The following is a 12,985-nucleotide window of genomic DNA, read 5'->3' on the forward strand; positions in this document are numbered from 1 at the left end:
AGTGGTTCGTCGCGCTCCATCTGGCTCAGGGACCAAAGCACGTCAAGACGAGTTCAGTTCCTAATGTTTACATGGGAGAACAGGTAAGGACACAGATAAAAAATGAATTTGACTCCAATTGCACTCCTCCAAGCAATTGGACTGATTATCCATATCCTGTTCGTATATTTCTTTAGGTGATGGTCATAGGTAAAGAGTCTGAGAGTTCCTTGAGTATCCCTAGTCAGAGACAATAGAGATATCGAATGACATCGGCACTGCACAAGCAGGAAATATTGCGCTGTGTTATTACGGTGCTCTTTGGGTTGTTTTGTTGAGGATGAGCTCTCAGAGGGCTGTTTTTTTGTTGCCGTTTCTCAAAGCCGAAAACATGCCTTTAATTTAGCAATTGTACCAACCATCAACGCAATAAGATATGATCTGCGTTGTCGCCAAACACAAATCAAAAAATGATACAAAGGCTTTCACAAGTTAATTTCAGATGACAAAACACGTGCCCACCGCAACAGAGAAAGTTAAACTATCATTTGCGAACTGTGCGGTTGCGTGAAGAGGTATCTGCTAGGTACGCTAAGCACAGGCAAACACGGTCTGTCTGCAGTTCTTTGCACTGAAGGCAGGGAGAAGCTGAGGCATGGGATGCAGGCGGCTCTCGTAAGGGGCTCTTGCTGAAGCTCAGCGAGACATGAGCAGGACCCTCAGGGAGAAAATGTTTTCTTGTAGATTCGGTACTTAATACAACTGCAAAACTAGTTTGTAGCCGCCTTGGGAGGGAAAACAAACCCAGTCTGTTCCTAAATGGGTATGGTCTGTCCAGTCCAACGTGGACGAGGGCTATGAGCCTTTTATCTACACTTTTGTTACTGACGTTTTGCAACGAGCTGGCAAATAAAGTGCAATGCCATCCTCTCACTTGTGCAGAATATTTATTTGTTGGAGTTTTCCAAGCTACGGCATGATTTCATTGTTCAGGTGGAGTTTATAGATCATTTCTAATAAACATTGTTTTCTGAAACTCACTGGGGAAACAGAGCCTCAGTGCGTACGTGTGTGCGTGTGCGTGTGCGTGTGTGTGTGTGTGTGTGTGCAAGCCTATGGAGAGCCCCATCTGAAAGATGGAGAGGAGCAAACACACAAAGGAGATGGTGTATCCCGGAAGAAGTGCTTCTTTCAACATTTTTTCTCTCCGTAATGTCACCGCTCAGAAGTCGGTGTGCAGCCGCTTCTCGGTCAGATTACTGCTGAGGCAAAACCACCACCCCAGGCTGTAGCGAGGCACGGTCCGCTCACGGTGGGAGGGACGCGGACGAGATTTAACTTGTTGCCAGTCGGTTTTGTGTGTTTGTTTGTTTGTGCTGCTGGTTTAAAAGCGAAACAAACTCCAGGAAAAAAAAAAAAAAAAAAAAAAAGCGGGGGGTGGAGGGTGGGCTGGGGAGAGAGGGAGGAGGAAAACAAGCTCTGTCTAAAAGACATATCATATGAAAATAATGTATGAACACACCCACAGTTATCAAGGGTACGCTATCAGCCCTTCCCCAAGAAACTTCTTTATGAGTGGTAGCAGTTATAATCATCCAACAAGCCCCTTACCATCTCTCTCCCCTCCCTCTGCGAAAGAAAGAAAAAAGAAATCATGGAGACCACCTTGCCAATATAAATTGCCCAGAACGTCCCACCGCGAAAGCCGTCCCCTGCGACCGGGGCACTGCGGGAGCAGCGACGTTCGCCCCTCGCCCATTCCGACTGCGGGTCCCGCACCGAGCGCAGCTCCGCACCCGCGCACAACTCCGCGCCGCGCACCGCCTTGTCCCGCATGAGCCCCGGGCACGGAGAAAGTGAAAAGTGGTTTTACTCCGGGGCTCGTCAGGCGCCTTGCCTGCGCGAGTGTAAAGTTGTGTGTGGCTTTTGTGCTACCTCCAGCATTTTGCTGTGGTTACACGGGAGATTCAGGAGGGGTATGAAGGGGAGAGGGGAGGACGTCGTGCTTTTGTAGGCCCTAAAAATGGGACCCGCGGCTCATCGCGTCGAGCTCGGATCCCGCTAAGCCGAGGGCTGCGATGGATGCACGGAGCGGGGAGGCCAGGTAGGGTGGGTGGGTATGTGCTCGCTGGCTGCTCCGAGCGCCTCGGGAATAATGCCCAGGGAGGGACGGGTCTGATTCTGCGCTGGAGGAGGGGGGCAGGGTTGGGGAGAAGAGGGGGAGGGCGGGAGGAAATAATCTTTTTTACCTTTACCGAAAAACTGCAGTTCCAGATACGTGTATCGTTTACTCGATATCACATTTATAAGAGGCTAAGGGGCTTTAGAGGGGCACTACGAAAATACTCTGGAAGTCAAAGAGCAGCTCCAAGTCTATCACAACCCTGCTCATTTTTCCCGATTCTTGAATTCAACCACATAACTCCGAGAAAATAAATAAATAAATAAATAAAATAAAATGCACCGCATTGGTCAAGAATATTTTACCAGCAAACAGAAGAAAATAAAATGATGTATTGAAACCTCGAGAACCATATACGACTTCTAAGTGGCCCACTGCCCCCTATATTTTATTATCATCATAGCTCTGTGAGTAATTCTTCAGGGATATTTTAATTTCCATTCTGACCCTTAATGGCTTTTGTTTGTTTGTTTCGCAAGGATTCGCATTGCACAGACTGAGCTGACACTCAAACACACCGCTGTGTAACAGAAGGGAGACACCTCGGGTTTTGCAAAAAAGCACCTTCGAGCCTTCGGGTTGGCAGCGAGTGGCAGAAAGTTCTGTTTTGAAAAATTCTGGCAGTGGTAAAAGAACAAATTCTAACGAAAGCTCGACGTCTACAGATAAGCTTTCCATGGATGGGATTCTACAGGTATAGGAGTAAATAAATAAAACCTTTCTCGTGTAACAAAGGCGAAGAAATTCATCCCTTCCCACCCCGCTGCAGCCGCAGGAGGAAAGGCGCACTGCGATGCTCCCGGGGTCCCCTTCTGTCACCGTTCTGTCCCGGCGCTTACGGCACCACCGGAGGTTTCTGTCCCTTACAGCAATCGCTTCCCATTTCTTCGTTGTTCCAAGCCCTGCCCGTGCAAGACACCTCTTGAAGTTCAGCGTGAGGGGGACTCTTTACACCGAGTGCCGAGCGTCACTGTGTGAACACTACCTCTCCTCCAGCAGTACCCCGCTGGCTGGTCTTTATGGTACAGTGCCGCTTCTCAAAAGATCATCGGATGGGGAAATTTAGCTCTTCTTGAAACATTTCAGCAACTGAGCAATTAGTTCTGAATGGGGTGGGGGAGGGAAGACGAGGGAGCTTAAAAGAGGGGGGAGAAGAGGAGCTACAACACAACGAGCCCGAAAACAACAGGGGTGGGGATGCATAGGAGGGGGGCTTAAAATGTTTGTATTTAAAGGGTGCTGGCAAGGTCTTCTGCACAATATGTGCCGCTCTCCTTAAAGGGGCACCGAGTGCCAATAACCATTAGTCATCCGGCAGGGACTTTTCATTATAGATCTATCTTTAGGGGGAGTTCCCCGAAGTCTCCGCAAGGAACGGAGCTGCGGGTTTCAAACACGGTCCACTTCGATTCGCGCAGTGCCTGCATACCTGCTTCAATAGAATGGAGCAATACTCACCCGAGTGCGCGGACAGCCCAGAGGTCCCTGCAGCACCCGTGTCCTCAGTGGAATACCATCTTGTATCCGCGGCAGTTCCCAGCCTACACTCGATGATAACGTTTATGCTATCTCAAATACAAGGCTCTCCCATAGACATTTTTTTCCAGGGTTTTAAAGCAAATTTCTCGGTGCCATAATGTTATGATGGAAGGATGCTGAAATGACAGGCCTCGTAGACGCTTGTCTTAATCATCGGCTTCTTAATTTAGTTTTAGTGCTGTGGTTTTGTGTGTGTGCGCGTGTGTGTCTGCGCGTGTGTGCGCGCAAGAGAAGGCTCTGACAACCTGCAGCTTCCTAATGACTGACGAGGCAGGGCTGCTGCCGCAAAGTAACACTTCCCTGGTGTGAAGACCTCTCACTGGGAAGTTTAGTTCACTACTGTTCTCGCAATGCTAATCGTATAACCTGTAACCAAAACCCAGGCAAGAAGGATACAGCATGCTAAATAGAGTACCTTCTAATCACTAAACGTTAGCACCACGACCAGCTGTTAGGGATTAACTGAAAGTCGGTTAGAGACAGACACCTAAACTTAAATATACAAACGAGGATGTAAGGGTGGACCGCTGAATACTTCTTCCTCTCTCTCTTTGCCTCCATTCATTCCTCCACCTCCAGCCCATTCACCCCTCTTCAATCTGTATGACCACCTCTCGCCTTTGTTAGCGCTGCGTTCCGACCCCATTCGCCCTGCCCGAGCAGCGGGATATCGCTGTCTGCTGAGCTGCTCTTACCTTAATTGCCCAGGTAACCTGGAATAAATAAGACAAGCTTAGAATCCGGGGGATAGAGTTATAAATGCGCACATCCAGGCATTTACTGTACCCAACGTGATATTAGAGGCTGTTAATCTAAGGTGTCCCGATTCGTTTCGTGGACACATGATGCCATCGAAGCGTGGTTATTAAATACTCTTTCTTCATGGCTGAAAAAACCCTCATTCATTCCTTAAGCTGTCAGGACATTTTAGCAGCTTAACCCCTTGGAAGAGCCTGGGAGTGCAGAGCCGCTGTATTCGTGTGAAGGGGGACTGGAGGCTGGAGCCGCGGGGGGTGGGGGTCACAGCATATCTGCATCCATCGAGCTGACAGTGGTACACTTTTCCTTCGGCCTTTAATTTTTAAAAAACACTCAGGGAAGAATCTACGGTGAAACATTATCAGTAAGGATTGTATCCAGAATCTGTATTCAAACAGCATGGCAACCATTTGAGCCGGGGGTCCTCACCCTCACCCCGGAGCGGGACTCTCTCGGCCCCATAGCGCCACGGGTCCCTGAGGGTGGGGAGCAGAGAGCTGCCCCTCCTCGCACTGGCAGTGCCCTGCCGGGCTGGGGCCGTGCATTCCCTTCTCTTTTCAAGCTGTTTCGCCAGTCACTCCACCAAAATTTTCATGCTAGAAAGTGCTAAATTTCTGGACCCTCTCACAGGAATTCGAGTGCAGATGGAGCTGAGAGGGTCAAACCAGTCATTTATTCAGGGCCACCATATACAAAGCTACCGCTGAAGTGGCCGGGAGCTGAGGCCAGGTCAGAGCTAACAGAAGAACTGGTGTTAGAGCAGAACTTCGTCTGTCCAAAGCCAATAGTCCCGCTTTTATACATAGAGAATTTTCAGAATTTTTTTTTTTTTTTTTTTAAGGAAAAAGAAAAATCAGATTCGAAAGTCCAGTAGAAATAATTAAATAATTAAATAATTGACGTGCTTTTCCTACATATCCTTTTCTGTCCTATGAACAGTGAATTAATCTCACGGACTTGGAACAATACGCACTACATATTGAACACAACATTACCTTTTTTGGTAGAACTGTATATCCATGGCGCTAAAAAAAATACATCATTAAATCCTAAATTTCTGCACAGTACTTTATTCTGCTGCCATGATATATGACTGAATATTAAGCCCAGATCACCAAACGCTGTAAAAACACATTGCTGTCCGTATGGGACCTTTGCTCAGAAATGCAAAAGGACGAAGGTTTTCTTTCTTTCTCTGCTACATTCTCATCCCTGTCTGCAGAGCTAAGCATACTCAGCTTTGACCTAAGGAACACCTCAGAGCATTAAAATTTCAGCAGGCGATGTCAGTGTTACATTAAACGAGAGCTCCTCCGGTTTGCTGCAGAGCTGGGATTTGAATAAAACGCTCAATGTTAACAAACAATACACACGTTTGGCACTTGGTGTATTAAATGGATCAAAGGGATTTGATAAGGCACAATACCCCGTTTGTACAGACCTGATTGAGTTAATATAATATCAGCAAATTTTACTGCGAAATGAATCCGTTTCTTTTCTTTGTGTTTAAAACCAGCACAGATTAGAAATTTTAATGATCTGAAAATGTTTGGTATACAAAATCATGCTTATTTCAGTATTAGCAAAAACACAAGAAATTTTTCAACACAAACACCCAGCTGTGTCTATTTTAAAAGCAGTTCAATGACAGCTTGCACTTATGAGCATGCAATCAGCTAATTTCGCTTTTTTTTTTTTCTTCTGTGTTAATCAACACTTTCCTTCCTGCATATCAGAGTACAAATAGTATAGTTACTCCACAGCAGTAAATGTTTACGTAACCTGTCCTTTCTCAAGAATCCGGTTACACCGAATCATTACATGCTAGACCGAGTAGGAAAACGCACAGGGCCCAGCCACCCCGATGGGATCTTGCTGTACCGCACTGACATATATTGGTTAATGCCCATCAGAACCATAACAATATGCATAGAGCTTACCTTTCCTCTTACCCCTAGCACTGCAGAGCTCAGTCACATCCTCCACACTGCGCTCTTCCTCAGGAGTTCCCATCTATTGGCTTCAGTGTTGTGCAATGAAATAAATACAAATTGTCATGATTTTTCTTTTTTAACAACGGCAATTCTAAAAAATAAATAAATAAATAAAAAACGAAGGCAGTTGATCCATTGACTTCTACTTCTTTTCGGTCAGTAGCAACCTGTTACGGAATTGGATAAATAAATACAATTGTGGTGAGGTCAAGCGAGGTTAATCCAACGCACATAGTTCGTGCCATGCCCAATTGCAATTGTTTATTGCCCATCCACAGCAATTGTTGTGGGGATTTACTCTCTTTCTCACAGCCGCGCTCTCGCACACACGCACATACACACAAACGCATACAGAAAATGCACAGAGCCGTGGTGGTTGCACTGGAATCTGCACTGGGTTTCCCGGGACACACTGCTGGGGCAGGGCTGCGGGTGTCATTTCAACGGAACCATTTCTCCAGCGGGACAAACATAAACTTTGGGTAGTTGAAAGCAGCGACAGGCACCGGCTGTACGTTTTGTTGCACAGCGTTCATTTTAAACGTGACCAATACTCTATCACTCACACTTCCCCTTCTCCTTTCAGAGCGAGGAAGCCGCAGGGCTCATCTCGCTTTGTTTCGGGGCCGATTCACATTTCTGCCCGTACTCACAGCGGTAACGCCGTGATGCGGTCGAGCAGCACCGAACCCGCTCCGTGAGCCCCTGAACCAACGCTACCGCCGGAATGGAGCCCCCGTTCCCTTTCCCACGGCCCACACTGAGTCTCTCCGGGGCCGACGGAGGCGCTGCGCGGGGCGCTGCGCCGGAGCCCGCGGGACTCGGGTGGTACGGGAGCGCTTAATTCGTTCGGCGGTGCTGCTGCTCCGCAGGCCTCGGCCAGAGGCCTCTACCCGCCCGGCGCTGCTGCCGCCGCCACATCGGGCCCGAGCCCTTTCACCGCCCTGGCTGCAGCTCCTGCCCCGCCGTCCCGACCCCTCCGGCTGAGTTTCGTTGCTCCCCGTTGGTTAAATAAATAACAACAGCGCGGCGGGGCCCGAGAACACACTGCCGACGGGCGCCGTCGGGATCCGCCAAGTAGTACCTCTGCTCCGGCACCGCGCGGATTGCGCGCCCCCCCGGCTCCCGTCCTCCTGCCCCAGTGGCACGGAGGGACGGAGCAACTTTGCTCCACCGGAGGAGTTACCGAACGGAACCCCGGAGCCAAGCGCCGTTGGTTGGGCACGGGGAGATTAGTGCCGTTGCGCGGAGGGGCACGGCCGGTGATGCGCCCCGCATCGGTATCCCTGCGCGGCGGGAGCCGCGGCGGCGAGGGGGGCGGAGTCTCGGAGAGGTGTGGGCGTGGCTGCGCGCAGCCATTGGCAGGCGGGAGGCAGGACGCTCCGGCACGCCGCCGCCTCTGATTGGGCGCCCGGTGGGAAAGGTTAAACCAAAAAATTTTTTACAGCCACGGTGCGTGTCTGCAGCTCTGAAATTAATTGCGGCCGGGGCGCTCCGTATAGCCGGCTCCTCTCCGACCCGCGGCGCGTCCTCCCCCCTATACCGGTTTACCGGGGGAACCGGCACCATGAAGTAGCTTTTTTTTTTTTTTTTTTTTTTTTTTGTATGCGTGTGCGTGCGGTGTTGGTTTTTTTTTTTGTTGTTGTTGTTGTTGTTTGGTTTTTAGAGGGCTCTTTTACTCCTTTTTCCTCCTCTTTTTTCCCCTTCGTTCCGGCTCTCTCCGCTCGGTGACCGCTGCCGCCGTCCCCCGCCCGTGCTACATGCCGTGCCAGCGCCTGACGCTGCGCTCCCGCCGCGCCGCCGCCGCCGCCGGTGGTGCCGCCGCCCGCCCGGCCCCCACCCGCCCGGCCCCGGCCGCCGCCAGCCGCCCCCTCGGCGCAGCGTGTGATGTTGGACATGGGAGATAGGAAGGAAGTGAAAATGCTGCCCAAGTCCTCTTTCAGCATCAACAGCCTGGTGCCCGAAGCCGTGCAGAGCGACAACCACAGCGGCCACAGCCACCACAACAGCCACCATCCGCACCACCACCACCACCACCACCACCACCACCCGCCGCCGCCGCAACAGCCCCAGCGCGCTGCTGCGGCCGAAGACGAGGACGAGGAGAAGGCGCCGTTGCTGCTGCCGCCGCCCGCCGCCGGCGCCCTGGAGGCGGCCAAGGCCGAGGCGCTGGCGGGGAAGGGCGAGGCGGGCTCGGCGGCGGCGGAGCTGGAGGAGAAGGAGAAGGCGGCCGAGGAGAAGAAGGGGGCGGCCGACGGGGGCAAGGACGGGGAGGGCGGCAAGGAGGGAGAGAAGAAGAACGGCAAGTATGAAAAGCCACCGTTCAGCTACAACGCACTCATCATGATGGCTATCCGGCAGAGCCCCGAGAAGCGCCTGACGCTCAACGGCATCTACGAGTTCATCATGAAGAATTTCCCATACTACCGGGAGAACAAGCAGGGCTGGCAGAACTCCATCCGCCACAACCTCTCTCTCAATAAGTGCTTCGTCAAGGTGCCCCGCCACTACGACGACCCGGGCAAAGGGAACTACTGGATGCTGGACCCGTCCAGCGACGACGTCTTCATCGGAGGCACCACCGGCAAGCTGCGCCGGCGCTCCACCACTTCGCGGGCCAAGCTGGCCTTCAAGCGCGGCGCCCGCCTCACCTCCACCGGCCTCACCTTCATGGACCGGGCGGGGTCCCTCTACTGGCCCATGTCCCCCTTTCTGTCCCTGCACCACCCGCGGGCCAGCAGCACGCTGAGCTACAACGGGACTGCGTCCGCCTACCCCAGCCACCCCATGCCCTACAGCTCGGTGTTGACTCAGAACTCCTTGGGGAACAATCACTCCTTTTCCACGTCCAACGGGTTGAGCGTCGATAGACTCGTCAACGGGGAGATCCCCTACGCCACTCACCACCTCACGGCCGCCGCCCTGGCCGCCTCGGTGCCGTGTGGCTTGTCGGTCCCCTGCTCCGGCACCTACTCCCTAAACCCCTGCTCCGTGAACCTCCTGGCGGGACAGACGAGTTACTTTTTCCCCCACGTCCCTCACCCCTCAATGACTTCTCAGAGCAGCACTTCAATGACGGCCAGGGCCGCCTCTTCGTCCACATCGCCGCAGGCACCCTCCACCCTGCCGTGCGAGTCTCTAAGACCCTCTTTGCCGAGTTTCACGACGGGACTGTCCGGAGGACTCTCCGATTATTTCACACATCAAAATCAGGGGTCTTCTTCCAACCCTTTAATACATTAACGTCCATGGGATCAGACTGTAAGTGAACATTTTACACACGTTCGCGTTGTAAATGATGACTGAAAAGAGAAAAAAAGAAAAAAAAGGAAAAAAAAAAAAAAAAGAAAAACAAAAAAGCCCAGGTATTTTTTATTAAGTCCCCCATTTTCTGTACGTTTGTTCAGTCTCTAGGGTTGTTTATTATGCCACCAGGGTGAGGAGTGTCAGCGAGGTGCAATGTGGGGAGATTACATTGTAGACTATGGAGTTTGGAAGACAAATTTCTAGTAGAATGTGTATCTAATAGTGACTGCTTTCGCGATTCCTATTCTAACACAAAAAAGTCCATCTCTAAAGCCGCCAGATTCTCCATGTTTGCAGTATTATAAGTTATCATGGATATGTCGGTGGGTGCAGACCTTGAAAAAAGCCACTAGATTTGTGAAAACTATAAAAAAGAAAGTGTGATTTGTATTTAAGCAGATTCATACTGAGAGATGCCCAAAAACTACATTTTGGCCATTTATAATTTTATCTTTTTCTTTACCTAACTACTTTTTTTTTTTTTTTTTTTTTTTTTTTTAATTTCTTCTTCTCATTCTTCTTCTTCTTCTTCTTCTTCTTTTTTAATTCTTTATTATTATTATTATTATTTTCCTGTTTGTTTGTTTGTTTACTTTTAGACCAAAGATTGGGTTTTAGAAAATGCACTCAGTGTACGGAGTAATTTAAAAACAGCCGCATTGTTTCAGTTCACAGCACTGCCCGTTCCAATGATTCCGAAGGGGACAAAATTACTGATTGCCTTCAGTTTGTGTTGTGTATATTTTGATGTATGTGGTCACTAACAGGTCACCTTTATTTTTTTTTTCTAAATGTAGTGAAATGTTAATACCTATTGTACTTATAGGTAAACCTTGCAAATATGTAACCTGTGTTGCGCAAATGCCGCATAAATTTGAGTGATTGTTAATGTTGTCTTAAAATTTCTTGATTGTGATACTGTGGTCATATGCCCGTGTTTGTCACTTACAAAAATGTTTACTATGAACACACAGAAATAAAAAAAAAAAAATAGGCTAAATTCATATATACTTGATAGTTTTTTTTGTCTCTTTTATTAACTAAAATTAAAATTCCTGAGGCTTTAAAGTTACAGGGAGGTCAGCACGCTGCCTAGCCCAGCGGCCCTCCATTTTTCACAAGCTCCTTCTCCAACCCCCACATCACCTCGTGTTTAACCACAATGTTTGGGGACAGAAAGGAGCGGGTTTTAGCGATACCCCACGGCCCCACGCGAGATGTAGGGCCTGAGCATGGCAGTGCAAGGCGGGGGTCGTGCTGAGCGGTCTGACACTGAGCGCGCTTAACACTGCGAATGTATGTAGATATGTACATATATATTCATACATATATATGTAATGCGCTAGGAAAAAGTACAGGTACATGGTTTATTTCTTAAGGACATGGTTTTTGTTTTGTTTTGTTTTGTTTTGTTTTTAATTTGGTTTTTTTTTTTTTTTTTTTTTTTTTTTTCAATCTTTGGTATGATCTGAAAGAATTATCCATCCAAAAGGCATTATTCCGACTGTATGATAAGTGAAGCTATATGAACTATGAATGTGTGTATATATACATATACATATTAGCTTTCCTATAATGACTTGATCAAATTTGGCAAGCTCTGCTGCGTACGTGTATTAAATGCGATCTTTATCTGAAAGCTCCACAGTTCCGGAAGTGTCTGTGCTCTGTACTTACAGACTTTCAATGCTGCTAACCTTGGGCAAACCGTTTTGCAAAGGATTGTATGGGGAGCTCGAGCCACCTCCTCCGCCCCTGACCCACGTCCGCCGGTGGCCGGGCAGGAGCGAGCCATCGGGCCGGGCCGGGCGGGCTGTGTTGAGCCAGATGGGGGCCTGCAGGATGCGGTGCTGGGGCAGGGATTGAAATATGTAGGGGGGGGGGGGGGGGGGGGGAGGGAGTGGTGGTGGTGATGGGGGAGGAAGTGTGGATATGTTCAAATACAAAGTTCAGGACTGGCCTGCTTTTGCACTATGCCTGCTGAGGACAGTGCTGGCACAAATCCGAGCGAACTAACCCTAGTACAGAAAACCAATCCATTAATTTTAGGAGGCAACGTGATGACTGATTTTAAGGAGTATTTAATCCTTTCTTGGTCAGTTTAGGGAGCCCTGTGAAAGCCATAACTGTTGAAAATAATTAGAAAAGTTGTGCAGAAGGTTTAGCAGCTAATTGGCTCCCGCAGCGGAGAACGGAGCTGTTCATTTGCGGTGTTGGGGCAGCTCTGGGCTCGTAACGCTGAGCGGCAGACGCTACAATGGGCCCCGGGAAATAATGCGGGACTCGGAGATGGTAACGCGGGCACTTGAAAGAGCTGAGCCGAAGGAAGCAGGAATGAGAAAGAAAAAGGGGAAAAAAATCTGAGGGTGAATGAAGAAGCAATAGGAAATCTGAATTCTCGCAATGAGAATATTTAAAAGAATAAAGGGAGGAAGGAGATGAATAAAATAGGTGATGAATAAACAGATGCAGGCAAATGTGCACGGAAGCGAGAGGAGCGGAGGACTCTGCTGGGAGCTGGGACGCCCGGCCCCGCGCTGTGTGGGGGACTGCGGTGAAAACTCTGGTATCCTCTGATCCACTCTCACCTCTGCAATTCCAAATTAATCACCGCCGCGAGAGAAGGGCCGCTTTGTTTGGGGAGGAAAAGGTGATACCTCCACTTGGAAGAGCCCTTCCCCCCGGCCTTCCCTCCATTGTCATTAAAAAAAGAGATAGCAAAAACTGGAAAGAAAAACAAAGAAAGAAAGGCAGAAAGAGAGAGAGAAAGAGAGAAAGAGAGAAAGAGAGAAAGAGAGAAAGAGAGAGAAGAGAGAAAGGAGAGGAAGGAAGGAAGGAAGGAAGGAAGGAAGGAAGGAAGGAAGGAAGGAAGGAAGGAAGGAAGGAAGGAAGGAAGGAAGGAAGGAAGGAAGGAAGGAAGGAAGGAAGGAAGGAAGGAAGGAAGGAAGGAAGGAAGGAAGGCAGGCAGGAAGGAAGGCAGGAAGGAAGGCAGGAAGGAAGGCAGGAAGGAAGGCAGGAAGGAAGGAAGGAAGGAAGGAAGGAAGGAAGGAAGGAAGGAAGGAAGGAAGGAAGGAAGGAAGGAAGGAAGGAAGGAAGGAAGGAAGGAAGGAAGGAGAGCCTGCTTTGCAACGAGGCCATCAGAAATAATACAGTGAAATAGGTGTGATTGAAACTCCTGGAGCCTCAGGACCCCGCTCTGTACGTTTGTGCCTAAACAAATTAAAAG

The 12,985-nt window shown here is 49.5% G+C and overlaps 1 protein-coding gene and 1 long non-coding RNA gene across 20 annotated transcripts in view; one reads left to right on the forward strand and one right to left on the reverse strand.

Annotated features, from left to right (window-relative positions):
* LOC125694641 (uncharacterized) overlaps window positions 1–7,704 on the reverse strand; it is a 156,116-nt gene extending 148,412 nt beyond the window's left edge. For 13 of the 15 annotated variants that reach the window (XR_007377643.1, XR_007377649.1, XR_007377644.1 and 10 more), the window contains exon 1: window positions 3,620–7,516. This is a non-coding gene — a long non-coding RNA (uncharacterized LOC125694641). Of the gene's footprint in view, window positions 1–3,619; window positions 7,517–7,537 lie in introns of those variants that run through there. The other 2 variants (XR_007377645.1, XR_007377639.1) reach the window with 2 other exon arrangements.
* A 623-nt stretch (window positions 7,705–8,327) lies between these two features.
* Window positions 8,328–12,985, forward strand: part of FOXG1 (forkhead box G1) — a 96,179-nt gene continuing 91,521 nt past the window's right edge. For all 5 annotated transcript variants that reach the window (XM_048948873.1, XM_048948871.1, XM_048948872.1 and 2 more), the window contains exon 1: window positions 8,328–9,714. In XM_048948873.1, the coding sequence (XP_048804830.1) occupies window positions 8,341–9,696 (1,356 nt within the window). In that variant the 5' untranslated portion in view covers window positions 8,328–8,340 and the 3' untranslated portion in view covers window positions 9,697–9,714. The remainder of the gene's footprint in view (window positions 9,715–12,985) is intronic.

The sequence above is a fragment of the Lagopus muta genome, chromosome 6 (genome assembly GCF_023343835.1).
Source record: "Lagopus muta isolate bLagMut1 chromosome 6, bLagMut1 primary, whole genome shotgun sequence".
NCBI lineage: Eukaryota > Metazoa > Chordata > Aves > Galliformes > Phasianidae > Lagopus > Lagopus muta.